The sequence below is a fragment of the Bos mutus genome, chromosome 19, assembly GCF_027580195.1.
Source record: "Bos mutus isolate GX-2022 chromosome 19, NWIPB_WYAK_1.1, whole genome shotgun sequence".
NCBI lineage: Eukaryota > Metazoa > Chordata > Mammalia > Artiodactyla > Bovidae > Bos > Bos mutus.
Genome location: NC_091635.1, coordinates 49,902,247 through 49,926,011, shown reverse-complemented (window position 1 = coordinate 49,926,011; position 23,765 = coordinate 49,902,247). Strand labels below are relative to the sequence as shown.

Sequence of the window (23,765 nt, the reverse complement as noted above, 5' to 3'; positions counted from 1 at the left end):
TGGAGATCACAAATCTGACACGGTTCACCATAAGCTATCACAGAGAAAAACTGGTTCAGACAAAATAAAAACTAAAACCAAGAATACTACAAAACACACACAAGTAGTGACCGTAAACAAGAAACTACAGTCATTAAAAGTACTGCTACATCATCCTTTTCACTAGGTATACAAAGGAACAGATAATACGGTTCATGCATCTACTGCTGTGTGCCAAACCACTAGAAATCATACTGGCTTAGGACAATAAAAAAGGTACTGCTTGCTCAGTCATGTCCAACTCTTTGCAACCCTCTGGATTGTAGCCTGCCAGGCTCCTTCCATGGGGATTTTTCAGGCAAGAATACTGGAGTGAATTGCCATTTCCTCCTCCAGGGGATCTTCCTGACCCAGGGACTGAACCTGTGTCTCCTGAATGGCAGGAGGATTCTTCACCTGCTGAGCCATCAGGGAAGTCCCACTTTATTTCTCACGAAAGAAGACTGAAATCAATTGACGGTTGAGAGAATAGAAAAACGGGACATGTGCAAATTAGAACTACAATGAGAAAGCATTACATATTTATATTATAGTGGCTAAAATTTAAAAGTCTGATAAAGTCAAGTAAGGAAGTAAAGGAATTAGAAACCTCATACACTGATGGTAGGAGTATAAAATGAGACCAGTCACTTTGAAAAACAGACATCTAACATATGATTCAGTCATTCTACTTGCAGATATTTGACCAAGAGAAAAGAAAGCACATGTCTATATGAAGACTTGAACATTAGGTTCAAAGCAGCATTATCTGCAAATCCGAAGTCTAGAAACAACCAAAATATCCCTCAACAGGTGAACTTAAGAACCAAACTGTGGTACATTCATACAGTATGAAACTAGTCGGGAAGGCGCCAAGATGGCGGAGGAGTAGGATGGGGAAAACACTTTCTCCCCCACAAATTCATCAAAAGAGCATTTAAACGTCGAGTAAATTCCACAAAACAACTTCTGAATGCCGGCAGAGGACATCAGGCACCCAGAAAAGCAACCCAACTCCTCGAAAGGAGGTAGGAAAAAATATTAAAGACAATAAAAGAGACAAAAGAGGGAGGGACGGAGTTCCGTCCCGGGAAGGGAGTCTTAAAAAGAGAGAAGTTTCCAAACACCAGGAAACTTTCTCACTGCCGAATCCGTGCCGAGCTTTGGAAGCACAGAGGACAACATAACAGGGAGAAAAAATAAATAAACAATTAAAACTCACAGATTGCGAGCCCTACGGTAACTCCTCCAGCGGAGAAGCAGCGCAGACGCCTGCATCCGCCATTAGCAAGCGGGGGTTGGGCAGGGAGGCGCGGCGCGGGCTGCATCGCTGAGAGTAAGAATCTGGCCTGAATACCTTGAGCACTATCTGAGCGAAATAATTTGGGCTAGCAAACCAGACTGTGGGATATCTACCATGCGAAAAGCCAGCCCTAACCTAAGACACCGCCAGCCCACGCACGGAACAAAGGACTAAACAGAGGTAGCCGGCTGCAAACCTTCCCCCTCCGTGACAGGCAGCCAGAGCGGAAGGGGGCAATTGCAGCCCCAGAGAGACATTATCTATAAAACTGGCTTCTTTGCTAACTAAAACTTATTGGGGTCTGGACGGTTAACATCTGCCTGAGAAGGTGCGCGGTTTTACACCCAGATAACCAAGTGGCGGGAGGCGATAAGTCGCAGCATTGGCGCCGCCAAACACCTCATCACCTGAGCTGCTCGGACCTGGGAAGAGCACAAAACGCAGCCCCAACTGAGTCTGCGCCTCTGAGGACTACCTGAGTGCCTGAACCTGAGCGGCTTGGACCTGGGAGGTGCATGCAACCCAGGGCCAGCCTCGGATTGTTCCCAGCGGAACAACCTAGAGCCTGAGCAGTGTGGGCAGGGAGGCTACACGCGCCGTGAGCGGGGCAGACCCAGTGTGGCTGAGGCACTGCGAGCGACGCCAGTGTCATTTGTTTGCAGCATCCCTCCCTCCCTCCCCATATAGCGACTGAACAAAGAGAAGAAATACAGCTCCACCCACCAGAACACCGACACAAGCTTCCCTAACCAGGAAACCTTGACAAGCCACCTCTACATACCCACACACAGCGAGGAAACGCATACAATAAAGGGAACTCCACAAACTGCCAGAATACAGAAAGGACTCCCAAACTCAGCAATTTAAACAAGATGAAGAGACAGAGGAATACCCAGCAGATAAAGGAACAGGATAAATGCCCACCAAACCAAACAAAAGAGGAAGAGATAGGGAATCTATCTGATAAAGAATTCCAAATAATGATAGTGAAATTGATCCAAAATCTTGAAATTAAAATGGAATCACAGATAAATAGCCTGGAGACAAGGATTGAGAAGATGCAAGAAAAGTTTAACAAGGACCTAGAAGAAATAAAAAGAGTCAATATATAATAAACAATGCAATAAATGAAATTAAAAACACTCTGGAGCCAACAAATAGTAGAATAACAGAGGCAGAAGATAGGATTAGTGAATTAGAAGATAGAATGGTAGAAATAAATGAATCAGAGAGGATAAAAAGAAAACGAATTAAAAGAAATGAGGACAATCTCAGAGACCTCCAGGACAATATTAAACGCTACAACATTCGAATCATAGGGGTTCCAGAAGAAGAAGACAAAAAGAAAGACCATGAGAAAATACTTGAGGAGATAATAGTTGAAAATTTCCCTAAAATGGGGAAGGAAATAATCACCCAAGTCCAAGAAACCCAGAGAGTCCCAAACAGGATAAACCCAAGGAGAAACACCCCAAGACACATATTAATCAAATTAACAAAGATCAAACACAAAGAACAAATATTAAAAGCAGCAAGGGAAAACAACAAATAACACACAAGGGAATTCCCATAAGGATAACAGCTGATCTTTCAATAGAAACTCTTCAAGCCAGGAGGGAATGGCAAGACATACTTAAAATGATGAAAGAAAATAACCTACAGCCCAGATTATTGTACCCAGCAAGGATCTCATTCAAGTATGAAGGAGAAATCAAAAGCTTTTCAGACAAGCAAAAGCTGAGAGAATTTTGCACCACCAAACCAGCTCTCCAACAAATACTAAAGGATATTCTCTAGACAGGAAACACAAAAATGGTGTATAAACTCGAATCCAAAACAATAAAGTAAATGGCAACGGGATCATACTTATTAGTAATTACCTTAAACGTAAATGGGTTGAATGCCCCAACCAAAAGACAAAGACTGGCTGAATGGATACAAAAACAAGACCCCTACATATGTTGTCTACAAGAGACCCACCTCAAAACAGGGGACACATACAGACTGAAAGTGAAGGGCTGGAAAAAGATTTTCCATGCAAATTGGGACCAAAAGAAAGCAGGAGTCACAATACTGGTATCAGATAAATTAGACTTTAAAACAAAGGCTGTGAAAAGAGACAAAGAAGGTCACTACATAATGATCAAAGGATCAATCCAAGTAGAAGATATAACAATTATAAATATATATCCACCCAACATGGGAGCACCGCAGTATGTAAGACAAATCCTAACAAGTATGAAAGGAGAAATTAACAATAACACAATAATAGTGGGAGACTTTAATACCCCACTCACACTTATGGATAGATCAACTAAACAGAAAATTAACAGGAAAAAAAAAAAAAAACAACATGTATCTATAAAGCTCACAAAGCAAAGCACAGTAAAATGAGGTATGGCAATAAAAAAAAAAAAAAAAAATCACCACTGAAATCCCATATTGAGCAGGTGATATGCAGGGCAATTTCACATACTTTGTCTTATTTAATCCTAATGGTAGCCCTGTGATAGACATAAAAAAAAAAAAAAAAATGAAAATAAGAGAGGAGAAACTCTATGGGTACCATTTCCCGAACTTGTACTTTCAGCTTGAGGACCCAGTGTGGGAGGAATAGGGCATGGAATTGTTGCAAAGAACCCTTAAATCCTTAGACATGTTGTGCATTTTCTGAGAATGGAAATAAGCATGGTTTCCCACTTCTAGACATACTATTGGATTTATTGTTGATGCAACCAATAAAGTGTGAGCTCATCTAAAAAAAAAAATCCCTTATTAGATATATGATTTATAATATTTGTGCCTAAAATATGTAGATACCATCCATGGTCAATCCTAAAAATGCAAAAAAAAAAAAAAAAAAAAAAAAAAAAAAACTAGGACTTTTTGGAGTCAAAGACCAAACTCCCAACCCTAGCCCTGTCACCTCCTGGCTGCAGACCCTTGGTGTATGGGTCTCTAAGCCTCAGTTTCCATCTCTTTAGTGGGATGGGAAGACTTACCTCACTGAGTTATAATGAAGATCATGTACCACTCAACAGAAAGCAGTTTTATAGCTACAAAAAAAAAAAAAAAAAAACAGGGCTTTCCAAATACAGAGGACAGCATATGCAAGGGTCCTGGGAAGTGAATGAGCTCAAAAGAGAGAGAGAAAGAAAAGGACACACAAACACTTATAAGCAGAGACAGAGAGACTGTGAAACAGAAAGACAGATGGAGAAACTGAGACAGAGACAGGCAGTGGGGTCTTCCGTTGATAGGTGTTGGGTTGGATTTCATTCTTCAAAAGTTCATATGTTGAAGCCCATAACCCCAAGACCTCACAATGTAATCTTATTTGAAAATAGATTAAGGTGAATCTGGTGAATCTAGTGAATATTCAGGATTACGCTGGTGAATTGGATTGCCGTGAGAAATATCAACAGCATCAGATATGCAGATGATACCACTCTAATGGTAAAAAGTGAAGAGAACTAAAAAGCCTCTTAAAAAAAAAAAAAAAAAAAAAAGAAACTAGTCGACAAAAAAAGCAAATGATAAATGCAACAATATGAATGGATCTCAAAATAAAGATACTCTGTAACAGATATACTTACAAATATACTTTTTAAGTATAACAAATATACTTTGTGTATTTTTTGATTCCACTTTTAATATAAAACTCTAGAATATGCAAATTAATATTCAGTGACAGAAATAAGATCAGTTTTTCATGCTACAACACAGCATACAAAGTATATTTTGTTTTTTGTTTGTTTTCCGGGTATGATTTTTTATTTTGGTCACGCTGAACCTTCAATGTGGCATGCAGGCTCATCTTGCTCTAGAGCACAGGCTTAGTTGCCCTGCAGCATGTAGGATCTTAGTTCCCTGACCAGGGATTGAACCTGTGTCCCCTGCATTGAAAGGTGGATACTTAACCACTGGATCATCAGGGGAGCCCCACAAAGTATATTTTGAACACAGAGTTCATTAGCTCAGTTGAATACAGAAGGAACCAGGCTCATCGTGGCTCAGTCTGACCATGCGCGTAGGCAACAATAAATGTTATAGCTTATTCCTCCCTGGTCTTTGTTTATCTTGTTCCTTCCTCTCTAACTTAACAGTCTCAACTCTTCCTTATACCCGTATTCCACCAAGGCTCCTTCACCTTCTTTTTAAGGTGAAATTCCATATTTACTAGTAAACTTTTTATCAGTATGAACATTTTTTAAAATTTTAATCAGGATTATTGCTCTGATTACTTTGCATATTATTTCCTCCATATCTGTTTTCCCCATAACCTCAGTTTTAGTGTGAAATTTTGCAGAAGATAAGCATGCTGTCCCCTCTAAATACACTCTGCCTCCACTGCACCTGGCTCCTTGCCGTTGGGAGACTGGCTGGCCTGTATCAAACAGACTGCAGCAGTGGGCTCCCTAACCCCTCAGAGCGCAGCCTCCAGCTTCCGGCCGGGTTCAACCTGAGGGGCCACTGGGTGGCTGCTCTGCTGTCAGGTTAGAGCAGATACACCGAGTGCCTCCACCAGCAGCTTCCACCAGGTAACCTCCTGATGTGGCTCTCACTGTAGGTTCTGCTAATGGCTCTCACCCCTTGCTGAGAAACGGTAAAGGGTCTCAGGCCCTCTTCACTTTACTTAAACTCTCCTCAAAGTACCCAGTTGGAATATGTCTTCTATTTCTGCCAGGACCCTAACAGCACAAGTTTTGGGGAATACATATATCATGTAATAGCAAGAAAGGCAGTTCTTTGAAAATTTAAACCAGGATTCCTTTGGTTTGGTCACCTACATATAAACATTTTGGTGGGCTATTTGAGATTTGTACCAATTTCAAGGCTTGCAAGGAAATATACAACGTCTATAAAGATGATATTATAGCAAACTACCAAAGGGCATCCATGGTTCAGGTATTATATTTTAAAATAAATACACTAAAAAACTTTCCCCTGTTACAGTAATGTCATCTTATTTCCGTAAGGTTTTGTTTCACCCATAAGCAGATAAACAGGACAAGCTCTGAGGGCTCTGATGGTCCAAAGATAATACTAGAAGTCAAGAGGTCCATGAACAATCCATGATATCGGACAGCCCATCTCATGAAAAATCTCTGTGCCAGAGAGGCAGGTCTCACATAAATGGTATATCGAAGATGGAAAAGCCCAGTCTTTGAAAGCAGTAAAGAGAGTCAAAAGCCAGGCAGAAAGCTAGAAGAAAATGCAGAACACCCACAGAAATGTAAAAGACCAGAGAGATGAGCAAGTGAAAAGACTGGGTGCCTGAAGGAAGGCTAAGGAATAGCTCAAAAAGCCCAGGTCATAGAGCATGGAACACTGGAAGCATGGCCTAAATCTCTTTTTGGATCTGCACAAGTAAAGCCAGCTCAAACTGTGATTCCATCAGATCTCACAACACAGCAGGAAGAAAATACGTTAAAACAAAATACTTAGGGACTTCCCTGGTGGTCCAGCAGTTACGGATCTGCCTGCCAATACAGGTGACAGAGGTTCCACCCCTGCTCCGGGAACGACGACGCCACGTCATGGGGCTGTACTTAATCCACGCGCCGCAACTACTGAGTCTGCGCATCCCAGAAACCATGCTCCGCAACCAGAGACGCACCGCAGTGACAAACCCGAGCACCGCAATGAAGGGTATCCCCCGCTCACTGCCACCAGAGAAAGCCTGCATATGGCGACGACAGCCCATGCACCACACCAAGAACAGCACAGCCAATAAGAAAATAAACAAATAAATAAAATAGTTAGCATCACATGTAAGGGTTCTGTGACATTTCACGACAAAAAGAACTGCTGGATACCCAGTATCCCAAGCAGCCTCCCTTTTGGTTCTATTTAACATAACCCTTATTTATTTTAGACACAAGTTGAAATAAATCCTCTTCAGTAACACTTCAGGGTGGTGAAACTGTGCTTAACCTCCACCTAAATAACTGCTGCTTTAGCTCAGTGGCTAGCGAACACCAGTCTCACAGAATTCTGTCAGTCCAACGTGACCTTTGTTAGCAATCTGTAGCAAAAATGCGAAACTATTAATGTTGTGAACTAAGTGTATTTTATTTGATAAACAGTCCTTAATTTTGAAATCAAGTCTTTATTTCTGTTCAACTATTAAAATTATTTTGCTTTTTTCGAGGTAAATTTAAGATGTCTGTGGTTTGCCAAAATTTTCATCTTTCTAGAATTATTAAAATTCAATCTTGGAAATATGGCCATTGAGTGCATATTTAACAAGAGATAAGAGACTCCTAACTAACTGAAATAAAGACATTTTCTGACTCTTTTAATTGAAGTATAGGTGGCTTATAAGGTCAGTTTCAGGAGTACAACACAAAGATTTGGTACTTCTATAGATTACATACCATACAAAGGTATTATTATAAAATATGGACTATATACTCTGTGTTGTCTATTACAGCCTTGTATCTTATTTATTTTATTTACAACGTCTGTACCTCTCAATACCCCTCCTTCCATCCTGCTCCCCTCTTAGAATCACTAATTTGTTCTCTGTATACATGAGTCTGTTTCTGGAGAAAATTTTCTCACTCTTACAAGAATTTGCCACCACCAAACAGATGTATGTATGGTATGAGTCTCCAGATAAGACTTTCTTTATCTCATATGATCTTCAAGTTTTTTTCTAACATTCTGTGATTCTATGTAAAAATCACATCTCCACTCCAATGTGTATAATGTGATGATATTATATTGGATTAAACATTCTTCAAGGTCTGAAGTCAGCTGCTGAATAATCATACTCTTTTGCAGTTATTCATAATACCAAACAAAATCCTAACCATGAACAACTTCATTACTGGAGCTGGTTAGCATGTAATATACAATACGTTTTCATTTCCTAAGAAAGTGTACATTCCTTAGTATGTTGTCCACACTTCCCCTCCCTCCCTCAAATTATTACACAAGACATTGACTTAATTCCTGGATCAGTAACGCAACAAACATTATCTCCCACCTAGACCTTAAATGGCTTATCTGAAACGATGATGGAACAGTGTATGTGTTTCTCTCTCCTCCCTCCCTCTTCTTCTCCCTCTACATAGACATATAAACATGAAGAAAGAAAACGTTACTATAATACAATATAAAAGTAAATGGTATTTAAAGACTGTCATGAATGTAGTAAGACTCTGTATTAAAAATTGTGGGCTCAGTTTGCAATGTGTAAATATCTAAAGGATAAAATATGAGGAAGGACCAGGATTATTTCCATAGCAAATTCCCCCCTTTCTTTGAAAAGGGATTGTTGTTCAGTCACTAAGTCGCGTCCAACTCTGTGACCCTGTGGACTACAGCATGCCAGGCTATTTCGTCCTCCCCTATCTCTTGGTGTTTACTCATTCATGTCCATTGAGTCAGTGATGCTATACACATTTATAAATAAGAAAATTTATACATCAAAAGGAAATTTTACTGAACTTCCCTAAGATAAACTTACTAGGCGGTATTAATTGTGAATATAAGCAACTGACAAGTGTCCAAAGCACCTTGTGCTCAATAAAGCATTTGTCATGGAAATGAATGGCAACAGACATGTCTTGTACGTCCCAAGCGGTTAAGGGGGTCCTAAGATTTTGTGCACCACAGGCCTTTGAAGAAGACATCAACACCCAGGTTCAGGACATGTGGTTCCTCAGATTAAGACATTTTCTCAACCATAAAAAAAAAAAAGTGTTACTAATATTTAAATAAAGGATGAGTATGACTGTACAGAAAACTTATTAAAATTCATTTAGCAAAAAACAAATAGTTTGGGGCCATGCTAGTTAGAAGGTGCTATGCTTAAAACCAAGAAGGAAATATCTTCGCATTCATTTATCAATAACAATTCTTAAAACAATCCAGCAAAAGATACAGACATAGAGCCATCTCTTTGCAGAATGATTCTCCTACTATGAAATAAATATAAGGAGCAGACATGGGAGAGGGGAAGTGAGTGTCTACAATAGATTTTTTCCAGTAGGCAAATGTTATTTTAATCAGAACTATATTCATCGCCCCTGTGGTGATTAATGTGTCAACTTGGCTAGGCCACAATAATCAGATTTGGTCAAATACTATTCTAGATATTTCTGTGAGCATACTTTTTTACATAAAATAATATTTAAATTAGCAGAATTTGAGTAAAGCAGGTGATGCTTCATAACTTGAATGGGACTCATCCAATCAGCTGAAAGTCTTAATAAAATCTTCAAAAAATTGACTTCCTTGGAGGAAGAGGGTTAGAAATTGCAACTCTTTCCTCAGTCTGCAGATTTTGGATGTTCAGGCTTCACAATCATGTGAGTCAATTTCTCAAAATCAACACCCCCATTCCCTTCTTCCTCTCTCCTCATATATATAATCCCTCTTCCCACTGGTTCTAATTCTCTGGATTAGACTAATATAACCCACATACCATCAGAGTCATCTCTCAATAAATAATCTCATCACCTCCTATATATATTCAAGTGACACCTCAATAAATGAATCCTGTAAAAATAAAAATAATCTCCTTGGGACTTCCCAGTTGTCTGGTGGTTAAGATTTCACGTTCCCACTGTAGGGAGTATATGTTCAATTCCTAGTCAAGGAAGTAAGATCACACATGCCACACAGGGAGACAAAAAAAAAAAAAAAAAAATCTTAATCATACAGTTAAACAGGGTTGCTAAAGAATGGAAAATCTTTCAATACTTGCAAACCAAACTCAGCAAATAGTTGACTATCTTCCACAAACACATCTTTTTGTGGGGCTTCAACAGGACTGGGTGTGCCTGAATCGCAGAGGTTTAATAAACATCAGGAAAAGTGAAGTCAAGGAAGGTTTCTTTCACCACAGATACTTCTTCAACTCTTCTCCACGGTTTCCATTCCCTTTTTTTTTTTCCCTTTAAAATTTATTTATTTATTTTTGGCTGTGTTGGGTCTTTGTTGCTGCATGGGCTTTCTCCAGGTGCTGAGACCAGGGGCTACTCTCTAGTAAATTACATTGCACACGGGAGCTTCTCACTGCGGTGGCTTTTCTTGTGGAGTACAAGTTTCAGGAGTTGCAGCATGTAGGTTCAGTAGTTGTAGTGTGCAGGCTCAGCAGTTGTGGCGCACAGGCTTAGCTGCTCTGTGGCATGTGGGATTCTCCTGGACCAGGGATTGAACCCCTGTCCCCTGCATTGGCAGATGGATTCTTAACCACTGTACCACCAAGGAAGCCCCCCCAATTCCCTTTCACCTCTCTTGTTAACATAACAGGTCTCTGATCCATGTGCTGACCTGAATATAGTGTTGTATTCTTCTAGAAAGCTTTTTTTATCTCCTCCACTCTAGAATTTCCATTTGGTTTTTCTATAACTTATTTCTAACTGAGATTCTCTACATGTTCAGTCATTGTTACCAAGCTTTCCTTTCATTCCATAAACACGGTTCATTTAGTTTTTAGAACATATGTATAACAGCTGCTTTAAAAGCCTTGTCTCTAAAATTTAACACTGGAAGCAATCAGCAACAGTTTCTATCACCTACTTCCTTTCTCAACATATCATACTTTGCTATTTCTTGGCATGTGTCATAATTTTATGTTGGAAATTAGACATGTTTTATAATATGGTATAAGAATTCTGGAAAGCTACTTTGCTCCACGATATATAGTTACTAATTAATGCCTCTGCTGGATTTTATTTTTAATTCTTGCTTTCATTTTAAAGCCTGCTTTCCCAGGGGCTGCCCCTGTGTCTATGTAGCTTAGTGATTAGCCAAAGGTTCAACAGAGAATTTATTCAACCACCCTGAGTCAATAAAGGTTGTCATTCTTTCCAAAAGGATCTCTGTGTGCAGAGGTCAGACATTTTCAAGTCTCCCAGGTTTTAGTTTCATAGGATGCTTTCATGGCTCCTTTGCACATACATGAAGCTTTAACTGATCATGATTTTAGGCTAAAAGAGCCATTGGCCCACACAACCCCGTGACCATAAGTTCCATGGACAATGCTGCTGAGCATGTCCATGACATTCCCCACGAATGTCATGGCCATGAATCAACCAAGTTGGAAACAGAAGGGGTGGAGTGTGACTCAAGCAGCTCCAGGCATGAATGCCACAGATTCCCACAGCTATGACTTAATATTTACCAGTCTCTCAAACATAAACACTTTTCACATTGTTGGAAGCCTTTGGTTGAGTTCTAGAGAAATGAAATGGTTGTTATTACCTATCTTGCAGATGAACTTCACTGTAAGTCACAAACCTCCATCTTTCCTAAGACTATTTCTACCAGTTTCTGTTCCCCAGCTACAGCTTTATAACCTACTCTGGAAGTTCTTAGTCTTCTATAACCCTGCCAAACTTTCTTATTCCTTTAGGTCCAACACATGCTGTGCCTTCTTCATGAGGCTTTCTCCTATCAATCCAGGTACACTGACCTCTACCTTCTTTGAATTCCAATTAGACATCACTGGGCTTTGCAGGTGGGGCAGTGGTAAAGCATCTGCATGCCAGTGCAGGAGATGAGGGTTCAATTTCTGGGCAGGAAGATTCCCTGGCATAGGAAATGGCAACCCACTTCAGTTTTCTTGCCTGGAAAATTCCATGGACAGAGGAGCCTGGAAGGTTACAGTCCATGTGGTCACACAGGATCAAGCATGACGGAGCACACATGCACACGCACACAGATGTCATTATCCCATAATCATCTTCTATGTGCTATGTTTTTGCTTTCAACAACATTCTTAAATCTTTGAGACACAGAATTAGGTTTTCATGTTTTGTATCCTTATCCCATACCTAGCAAAGTGATGAGTACACAGTAAATTTTTGCTCACTTCAACCCAAAACTTTACACTGGAAGAAAATTGCCTTGTAACACATGGAGTCAAACCATTTCCCCAGAAAGCAACAATTAAGACTCCAAGATCAATCATGTTACACCATACCATTAGCACGTTCTTTCCTTGTGCACTGCATCCATGACCCAGACACTATCAGCTGAAAGCACATGGCAAGGACTGCTGGTTGCCAAGCCTAATACTCATTTTGATCCTCTACCTTACTAACAAAACCACAGTAATATCCCTAATTTCCTTGTAGCTAGGAGTTCAAGATGAGATACTAACTGATAAGACAGTAGCCTTCTTGAGATCATAAGGGGAAGGGGTCATATTCTAAAAGATGTCAAAGCTAGAAATGGAAAGAATCTAGATCATTAATGACACATGGCAGAAACATTTCACTGGCCCTGTACTGCCTACCCAGTCATTCAATTCCAGGGTTTGCATAGGCCATTGGAACTTTACCAGCAGTTGAAAACAATTCCTAACTGGAATTACACAGTGATAACTAAATCACTATAAGCTATTATGAAGAATATTGTTCTCATTTAATATATAGAGAAAGTAGGGAAAACTTGACTTCATGAGCAATAACAATTAATCATCTTAGTCAGTAAGCCTCTTACTGTCCCAAATGCAATGAGCATGGAACTAAGAGTATGCCTGCTTGAAGAGTCTAGAAAAAGAGTGGATATATGTAGATGTATAATTGATTCACTTTGCTGTAATCTGAAACTAAACACTAAAAATCAACTATATTCAATAAAAAAAAAAAAAAAAAAAAAAAGTATGGTTGCTTGGGTTTGAATCCACAGTTTCACTGTGAGAATTCACTGCCTGTAGTTTCTAAACTACAAAATAGGAATAAGAACAGTATATATTTCAAAGTATTGCTAACAGAAAAAAAAAGAGAAAATTCATGTAATGCCTTTAGAACAGTGTTAGGCACATGCTACAGCAACAATAAATTGTTGGCTAATACACAATACACACTATGCTATATTTTATTATCATTAAGATATATTAAAATATCTTATATTAGCATCTTACCTAAGGATCGTAACAGATATTCTAATATAACTATAAAAGCATGATGGAATACACACTACTATATAGAAAATAGATAATCAACAAGGACCTACTGTATAGCAAAGGAGGAACTCTACTCAATACTCTGTAATAACCTATATGGGAAAAGAATCTGAAAAAGAAAAGATATATGTATATGTATAACTGAATCACTTTGCTCTACACTTGAAACTAACACAACATTGCTAATCAACTATACGCCAATATAAAATAAAATTTTTTTAAAAGATCCTCAAAACAATGTAAAATATAAATGTTAATAACAGTTGATGACGATGATGTCCTAACAGTAACTTCTAATCCACTGTAGAAGGCCATTATAAATACTAAAAAAATAAATAAATAAACAAAATGAAACGTATTTTTCTTAATGATGCTGCTCTTTCATGACTGAATTCTGATATACTGCTGGCTTTCTTTCATGTCCTGCTATCATCCTACATTTGAGCGAAAACAGTTGAGCAGAAAAATAAAGTGGCCTGTATGGCAAAAACCTTAAATATGTTATTACGTCCTGTCCCATCCCTTCTGTAAAAGCATAGTCTTATGGTAAACAAAGACTTGAAGACATTAAAGTTCCCCCCTCTGAAATAACACAAAATTTTAATAGTGGTTCAAAAAACTTTTTTTTAATTCCTTACCCAGAAGATCCAGTGCTCTTACAAACACCAAGGAGGGGCCTTTTTTCAGCAAAGTTGTCACACTTTTGAGCACCTGATAAGGAACATGAAGTAAAATGTAAAACAAAACTTCAAAAAGTATTCTTGTATATTTCCATTATTTTCATCCTCTCAAAATATTTATGGCTAAAGAGACAGCAAAACATTCATTTAATTCAATATATTTATATAATTGAACAAAAAATAGAAAAGCTAGAAATAAACCTATAACTGCTTCTAAAATGAACCAACATTTAAAATCTTTTTTATAATTGGCAACAACAACCTCAATTTTACACATGTTCTCCATGCAATCAGAAAGCCACCCCCAATTCCACCAACTAATTGCCTAAGAGTTGTATAATTTTGATGTCAAAATTAAATAAAGGAAGGTCACAACAGAAACTTTAAAAACCTCAAAATTTCAGGCCATTCTCAATGTACAACAATGTAAAATCCTAAAAAAAGACTAGTAAACTGAGTAGCAATGTATTAGAAAATAAAAATCAGTCAGACCATGAAGAATGAATGAAAGACACTGTCAAGTAAAGAGCTCCAAGAAACAGCACAAGCAAAGCACGCTGAATGAAGTCAGAGGATGCAAACATACATCACTTGCAATCAACTTTTTAGTTTGCTGCTTATAAATAGGTAAAATCACCTGGAAATGTGGCTAAAAAAAAAACCAAAAAATTTGAAACTATCATTAATAATCTTTTAAAAATATAAGAAGATATTTTAAGCATGAAACAAAATAACAATGCAAAGAAAAACTGATGCTTAGAAATGAAAGAGAGATCTTGGAAATTAAAAAGATGGTAGATATTATTTAAAAACTCAATGCAAGAATATGAGAAAATTTCCTAGAGAACAGAATCCAAAAAAAAAAAAAAAAACCCACCCGCAAAAAAAGAGAAAAACAGCATTAATCTATATACACATAAACAGGCTTCCCAGGTGGCTCAATGGTAAAGAATCCACCTGCTGATGCAGGAAAGGTAGGTTTGATCCCTGGGTCAGGAAGATCCCCTGGAGGAGGAAATACCAACCCATTCTAGTGTTCTTACCCAGAGAGGAGCCTGGCAGGCTACAGTCCATGGGGTTGCAAAGAGTGAGACACCACTGACTGAACACAAACACACGCAAGAGAACTGTTAAAGGACCATCTCAGAGTTCCAACATATAGACAGGAATTCCAAAAAGAAAGAACAGAGAAAAATAGAGGAAAGAATCCATGAATTGTTTCAAAATTTTTCATAGAACAAATATGAGTCTATAAGCCCCCTGTAGGTCTAATAAAATGAATTCAATAGCTGAACCACATGTCCATCATTTCAGGATACTGAGTCCTAAAAAGAATTTTCTATAGAAGCTCCAGGGAAAATAAAAAAGGTTGTTTACAGGATCAGAAATTTAAATGATTGCTCTAGATACTACACTACTTATCCAAAAACCTACAGCTAACATCATGAATCCATACCCCTAAGGTCAAGAAAAAGGCAAGGTCTCCACTCTCACCACTATTTAGTTGAATGCCAGCTATTCAACACGGTACTGGAAGTTCTAGACAAGACAGAAAAGAAAGCGGGGGACTTCCTGGTGGTACACTGGAATCCACCTGCCAATGCAGGGGACACAGGTTCGATCCCTGGTCCAGGAAGATTCCACAGGCCACAAAGCAACTAAGGGCCACAACTACCGAACGCAGGCTCTAGACTCTGAGAGGAGCAACAACTGAGCCCATGCTGCAACCACAGCAGACTGCGCACCTGGTGCCTGCGCTCCACAGCGAGAGAAACCACCACGATGAGACACCCGCGCACCTGGCGCCTGCGCTCCACAGCGAGAGAAACCACCACGATGAGACGCCCGCGCACCGCAACGAGAGGGCAGCCCCTGCTCACGGCAGCCAGAGAAAGCCCCGTGCACAGCAAAGGCCAGGCACAACCAAAAACAAGCTTAAAAAGTAATAACTGTAAAAAAAAAAAAAAAGAAGTAGAATTAAAGAACAAGGATAAAAAGAAAAGAATGGGGAGGAAAATCATATGGATAAGAAAGGAATAAATAAAACTCCCAATTTGCAGGGCTTCCCTGGTGGCTCAGATGGTAAAGAAGGTGCCTGCACTACAGGAGGCCTGGGTTCGATCCCTGGGTCAGGAAGATCCCCTGGAGGAGGAAATAGCAACCCACTCCAGTACTGGTAAATCCCATGGACAAGAGGAGCCTGTAGAGCTACAGTTCATGGGGTCACAAAGAGTCGGACTCAACTGAGTGATTTTTATAGAGACACACACACACACACACACACACACACACACATCTTTGCAGACAACACAACTGATACATCTAAAATCCCAAGTAATCAACAACAACAAAAACTCCTAGAGCTCGTGAGTTAGCTCAACAAGGTTACTAGAGTCAAGATCAACATATAAAAATCAACTATATTTCTAGGACTTCCCTGGTAGTCCAATGGTTAAGAATCCACCTTGCAAAGCAGGGGACACGTGCCTGGTCAGGGAACTAAGGCGCCGCAACAAATGATGCCGCATGATGCGATGAAGATCCAGCGTGCCACAACGAAACTCCAATGCAGCCACATAAATGAGTAAATGTATCTTTAAAATTCTTAATATAAAAATGAGGAAAAGATCTGAACCGACACTTAAAGTAAATATAGAAATGGGCAATAAGCAGATGAAAAAATGCTCTACATCACAGGTCATCAGGGAAATTCAAATTAAAACAATAAGACACCATTCCACAAGCATCACACTGCCCAAAATGTAAAACAACAACAATACCAGATGTTGACAAGGAGGAGGAATAACAAGAAGACGCCACCATCACCAGAGGGAACGCAAAATGGTATGGTCACGCTGGAAAACAGTGGACAGTTTCTTACAAAACTAAACGTACTCCTACTACAAGATCCAGCAATCATGCTTCTTGGTATTTACCCAAAGGAGCGGAGAACCTTGCTCACACAGAAACTTGCACATGGATATGGACATCAGCTTCGTTCAAGTTGCCAAAACTTGGAAGCAATCAAGATGCCCTTCAGTAGATGGGTGGATAAATAAATTACAGCACCTCCAGAATCTGCTGTATGACACAGGGAGCTCAATCTTGTGCTCTGTCACAACTGAGAAGGTGGGAGGCAGATCAGGAGGGAGGGGACATATGTGTATCTATGGCTCATTCATGTGATAATATGACAGAAACCAATAAAATACTGTAAAATCCTCCAATTTAAAATAAATTAAAAATAAATAAATATAGTGCCTCTGGACAATGAAATATGACTCAGAATTTAAAAAAAAAAATTAGCTAGCAAGCCATGAAAAAACACAGGGGAGGCTTGCATGGCTCTGGAAAAGGCAAAAGTCAGTTTTTAACATTGAGACAGTAAAAATATCGATGGTGTTCAGGAGTTTAAAAGGAGGGAGGCATGAATTAGTAGAGCACAGAGGATGTTTAAGGCAGACAAACTATAGGGACACAACAGTGGTGGAAAAGGTCAGTTTTCATTTCAATCCCAAGAAAGGGTAATGCCAAACAATGTTCAAACTACAGCACAATTGCAACTCATTTCACATGCTAGCAGAGTCATGCACAAAATCTTTCAAGCTAGATATCAACAGTACATAAACTGAGAAATTCTAGATATACAAGCTGGATTTAGAAAAGGCAGAGGAACCAGAGATCAAATTGCCAACATCTGATGGATCATACTGCTCATGGGGTTCTCAAGGCAATAATATTGAAGTGGTTTGCCATTCCCATCTCCAGTGGACCACATTTTGTCAGAACTCTCCACCATGACCCGTTTGTCTTGGGTGGCCCTATACGGCATGGCTTGGTTTCACTGAGTTAGACAAGGCTGTGGTCCATGTGATCAGATTGGCTAGTTTTCTGTGATTGTGGTTCCAGTCTGTCTGCCCTCTGGGGAAACAGTGGAAACAGTGGCTGACTTTATTTTGGGGAGCTCCAAAGTCACTGCAGATGGTGACTGCATGAGAAACGCTGGACTGGAGAAAGCACAAACTGGAAGCAAGATTGCTGGGAGAAATATCAATAACCTCAGATATGCAGATGACACCACCCGTATGGCAGAAACTGAAGAGGAACTAAAAAGCCTCTTGATGAAAGTTAAAGTGGAGAGTGAAAAAGTTGGCTTAGAGCTCAACAGTCAGAAAACAAAGATCATGGCATCCTGTCCCATCACTTCATGGGAAATAGATGGGGAAACAGTGGAAACAGTGTCAGACTTTATTTTGGGGGGCTCCAAAATCACTGAAGATGGTGTCTGCAGCCATGAAATTAAAAGACGCTTACTCCTTGGAAGGAAAGTTATGACCAACCTAGATAGCATATTCAAAAGTAGAGCCATTATTTTGCCAACAAAGGTCTGTCTAGTCAAGGCTATGGTTTTTCCAGTGGTCATGTATGGATGTGAGAGTTGGACTGTGAAGAAAGCTGAGCGCCAAAGAATTGATGCTTTTGAACTGTGGTGTTGGAGAAGACTCTTGAGAGTCCCTTGGACTGCAAGGAGATCCAACTAGTCCATTCTGAGGAGATCAGCCCTGGGATTTCTTTGGAAGGAATGATGCTAAAGCTGAAAACTCCAGTACTTTGGCCACCTCATGCGAAGAGTTGACTCATTGGAAAAGACTCTGATGCTGCAAGGGACTGGGGGCAGGAGGAGAAGGGGACAACAGAGGATGAGATGGCTGGATGGCATCACTGACTTGATGGACGTGAGTCTTAGTGAACTCTAGGAGTTGGTGATGGACAGGAGGCCTGGGGTGCTGCGATTCATGGGGTCACAAAGAGTCGGACACGACTGAGCGACTGAACTGAACTGAAAGTTACTGCAGATGGTAACTGCAGCCATGAAATTAAAAGACACTTGCTCCTTGGAAGGAAAGTTATGACCAACCTAGACAGCATATTAAAAAGCAGAGACATTACTTTGCTGACAAAGGTCCGTCTAATCAAGGCTATGGTTTTTCCAGTGGTCATGGATGGATGTGAGAGTTGGACTGTAAAGAAAACTGAGTGCAGAAGAATTGAAGCTTTTGAACTGTGGTGTTGGAGAAAACTCTTGAGAGTCCCTTGGACTGCAAGGAGACCCAACCAGTACACCCTAAAGGAAAAAAAATCCTGAATATTAATTGGAAGGACTGTTGCTGAAGCTGAAACTCCAAAACTTTGGCCACCTGATGCGAAGAACTGACTCATTTGAAAAGACCCTGATGCTGGGAAAGATTAAGGGCAGAAGGAGAAGGGGATGACAGAGGATGAGATGGTTCGATGGCATCACCAACTTGATGCACATGAGTTTGGGTAAACTCCGGGAGCTGGTGATGGACAGGGAGGCCTGGTGTGCTGCAGTCCACAGGGTCGCAAAGAGTCAGACACAACTGAGAGACTGGACTGAACTGATGGATCATAGAAAAAGCAAGGGAATTCCAGAAAAACGTTTACTTCTACTTTACTGACTATGCTAAAGCCTTTGACTATGTGGATCACAACAAACTATAGAAAATTCTTAAAGAGATGGGAATATCAGACCACACGACCTGCCTTCTGAGAAACCTGTATGCAGTCAAGAAGAAACAGTTAGAACCAGACATGGAACAATGAACTGGTTCCAAACTGGGAAAGAAGTATGTCAAGGCTGTATATTGTCACCCTTCTTGCTTAACTTCTATGCAGAGTACATCATGCAAAATGCCAGGCAGGATGAAGAATAAGCTGGAATCAAAATTGCCAGAAGTGTCAATAACCTCAGATATGCAGATGACACTACCCTAATGGCAGAAAGCGAAGAGGAGCTAAAGAGCCTCCTGATGAAGGTGAAAGAGGAGAGTGAAAAAGCTGGCTTAAAACTCAACATTCAAAAAAACTAAGATCATGGTACCTGGTCCATAAATTTAAGGCAAACAGATGGGGGAAAAATGCAAACAGTGACAGACTTTACTTTCTTGGACTCTAAAATCACTGCAGACGGTGACTGCAGCCATGAAACTAAAAGATACTTGCTCCTTGGAAGAAAAGTTGTGACAGACATAGAGTATTAAAAATCAGATACATCACTTAGCCAATAAAAGTATGTATACTTAAAGCTATGGTTTTTCCATACTCTCACATGTACGGATGTGAGAGTTGAATCATAAACAAGGCTGAGTGCCTAAGAATTGATGCTTTTGACTCTCAAGAGAAGACTCTTGAGAGTCCCTTGGACTGCAAGGAGATCAAACAAGTCAATCCCAAAGAAAATCAACCCTGAATATGTACTGGAAAGACTGATGCTGAAGCTCCAATACTCTGGCCACCTAATGGGAAGAGCTGACTCACTGGAAAAGACCCTGATGCTAGGAAAGATTGCAGGCGGGAGAAGGGGATGACAGAGGATGAGATGGTTGGATGGCATCACCGACTCAATGGACATGAGTTTGAGTAAACTCTGGGAGTTGGTGATGGACAGGGAATCCTGGCACGCTGCAGTCCATGGGGTCGCAAAGAGTCGGACACAACTGAGTGACTAAACTGAACTAAAAGTAGTCAAATCCTAGAAACAGAAAGAAAAATGTGATTACCAGGGCCTGGGATAGAGGGATAGAGGGAGAAATAGAGAGCTGCTGTTCAATGGATATGGAGTTCTTTGAATGTACTTAACACAGCCAAGCTTTATAATTAAGTTTACCAGGAATTCCCTGGTAGTCCAGTAGTTAGGGCTCTGCACTGCCACTTCAGGGGATATGAGTTCACTTCCTGATCAGCGAACTAAGATTCAGCATGTCACACTGCACGCCTCCCACCAAAAAGAAGTTTGTAAAGATTTACAGACAGTAAATCTTTTGTGATTTTTACCACAGTTTTGAAAAAGGTACAAAGAAATTGTGTGGTTGCACAAGTATGTGCCTATTGGCTATGTGTCATTAGGCAGATATACAGACAGATATTTAGTAACCTTAAGTGCTAAAAACAAAAACACATAAACATCAATTTCAGGATAGAGTAGTCTTCTTCGGGGTTTAGGATGGAGAGAATTTCCAGGAGGGGTATAACAGGGGGCTCAGGCACTCTTAACAGTGTTCCACTTCTTTGCTAGATGGTATACACCAAGTGTGGGGCTTCCCAAGCGGCACTAGCAGTAAAGAACATCCCTGCCAATGCAAGAGACACAGGAGACGCAGGTTTGATCCCTGGGTTGGAAAGATCCCCTGGAGAAGGGCATGGCAACCCACTCCAGTATTCTTGCCTAAAGAATCCCATGGAAAGAGGAGACTGGCAGGCTATATAGTCCATAGGGTCACAAAGAGTTGGACACGACTGAAGTGACTTAGAATGCATGCATACACCAAGTGTAATGTAAATGTTAATAATCCACATTAACGGATCCCTCCAAAAATAATGAGGTTTAAATGTGGCTACACATTTATATTGTGCTCTGACATAATATACTTTTAAATTGTGATAATAATTATACAAAATAGGTTAAGACAAGTTATATGATCCATTCACAGCTGTATTATCACACCTTAAAAAGATCAAAACTATAAACACATTATTGATGAATAAAGTTCCCCATAACCAATTTAAATTATGAGAAGCTTAGAACAATTAGTGTCTACATTTTCACTAAACATTAATTTACTATGGATTGTGTGCTTTTCCCCCTGCTAAACAAATAAATCAGATTTCACAATTAACAATATGACTTTCAAATGAAGTACAAGTTAAAAATTAACTAGTCCAAAGCCCAGGATATTTATGCTTCAAATTAATTATAACTGAATTTCAGCCACACAAGGCCAGTTCTTCACTCCTACATTTTTCACCTTCACCTTTAACAATACCTATTTTGCCTCTGCCTCCTGGTGTTTTGACAAGGTCTTTATGGTTTGTACCTGGTATTATACACACCAATTTTGATGAGTGTCACATCATGTCTTTAAAGTGCAAATAATACTGGCAAGAAAGGTTTGATTGTCTTTGTGTTTTTCAAACCTGAACTGAAGAACCTCATTGGTTTCCACTGAACTACTGGGTTACAAATGGAGAAGGAAACGGCCACCCACTCCAGTATTCTTGCCTGGAGAATTCCATGGACAGAAGAGCCTGGCAGGCTGCAGTCCATGGGGTCGCAAAGAGTCGGACACGACTGAGCGACTAAAATACACTGGGTTACAACAGTCCTACCGAATTTGCTCTCCAGGTCAGTCACCTGACACTGAAGATTTATACTCTTCATGGATATTTAGAAAAGGTATCCAAGCAAACAATTTACACTACAAAATAAGGCCCTCACTAAAGAACAACGTAAAGCCAAAAGCACCCACTGTACCAGCAAAACTGTCCAGAAATAGGAAAGACTAGTCTACAAAAAGCACACAAATCATAACAAATCCTTCAAATTTCTTTGAGGCACACTGTCCACTGAATTTTTTTCAAAGCTGGGAAACTATATAACATAACCTTAACTCTGCCTTAAATAATGTTGTTGTGGACAGTTTGAATAAACACAATTTTTTAAAGTGTTGGTATAAAAATTCTACAATCTCATGAACACTGTAGCTATTAACCTGATTTTTCTTGCAATATAAATAGCATGTACTCTCCATGATGCCTAATGGAGTCATCACCCTCCCATAATGTAATCCTCCAAATTGTAGAGGATTAACTTTTTATATATAAAATTGTGTTTATTTGCATGTACAATAGAGAGAATGACGTTACACACACCTGTTCTACAGCATTTAACAGAATGTAGCACGATGATTGAAATGAAAAGTGGTTAGCTAAATCCATCAAATATAAAAACTATTGCAATCCTGTTGCAAAGTCCTTTTGTTAAACTCCTTTTATTCTAAATCCTTTTAATTCTGTCCTATAACACTAAAACATTTATAAAAAAGCTTAAAATCCTAATAAATCGCACAATTAAAGTAATGAAAATGGGCCTGCCCACCAAGTCACCAAACTCCTTCCCCCTCAACAAAATTCAACAGTTTTCATGCCAGAAAATGTTAAATGATACCCCCTACCACACACACCATTGTGAACTCACTTAAACTGAAGCATGTAAGTTCATTAATCAGTCAAGAATTTCAAGATACCAAACAGAAACCAGTTCTGCATGGATCCAAAAGCATATTCAGAGGCAAATCAACATCCAACTGATATTAAGATTCTAACTCTACTCTGTGATGTTGAGGATGATACCTGAAAAAGAGAGATTTTTACGTACAAGTATGTTAAGTAGGCACTAAGGAATTTTAACTGAGACTGCCTGCTGCAGAAAGATTCCACTGAACAATTTAATTCATTTTATCAGTTAAGCTGTTTCCAAGTCTTCCATTCCATTTGTTATTTTATCGAAATGATTCTTTCAGAAAATATTTAAGTCAATGGGGTTGTCCAAACCCATTTTCCTTATAGATTCTCTCAGTATGAGCTTCAAGCTGTAGTCATATTTTGCAGATATAAATTTTAGGCAAAAAGTATGATCCTATTCAGTTGTAGTCAATATATCTTATTGTATGTAATTTCAGATTTTGGGTAGATATTTTCCCACTAAAAAGTTCTATTTAATTAGACAATGTTCTATTTTGTGCTATAAAAAAATCTCCATTATGAACTAGGTTACTTCTCATGTTTACTTCTCACCTAAAAGAGAAAAATGTAACGAATATTTTAGTACAAAGAAGACAAAGATAAAATGGAAGATGTGATGAAGAGGGAGAAACGGGGAAACAGGTACACAGGTTGCAGCTACCATCAACCAACCACAAGAAAAACAGGACAGAAATCTTATTGCCTTAAATATGTTTTATCAAAACATGATCAC

The 23,765-nt window shown here is 39.4% G+C and overlaps 1 protein-coding gene across 9 annotated transcripts in view; it reads right to left on the bottom strand.

Moving 5' to 3' along the window:
- BCAS3 (BCAS3 microtubule associated cell migration factor) overlaps positions 1–23,765 on the bottom strand; it is a 595,190-nt gene that overhangs the window by 487,155 nt on the left and 84,270 nt on the right. For all 9 annotated transcript variants that reach the window (XM_070390544.1, XM_070390541.1, XM_070390545.1 and 6 more), the window contains exon 7: positions 13,889–13,961. In XM_070390544.1, coding sequence (XP_070246645.1) covers positions 13,889–13,961 — 73 coding nt within the window. The remainder of the gene's footprint in view (positions 1–13,888; positions 13,962–23,765) is intronic.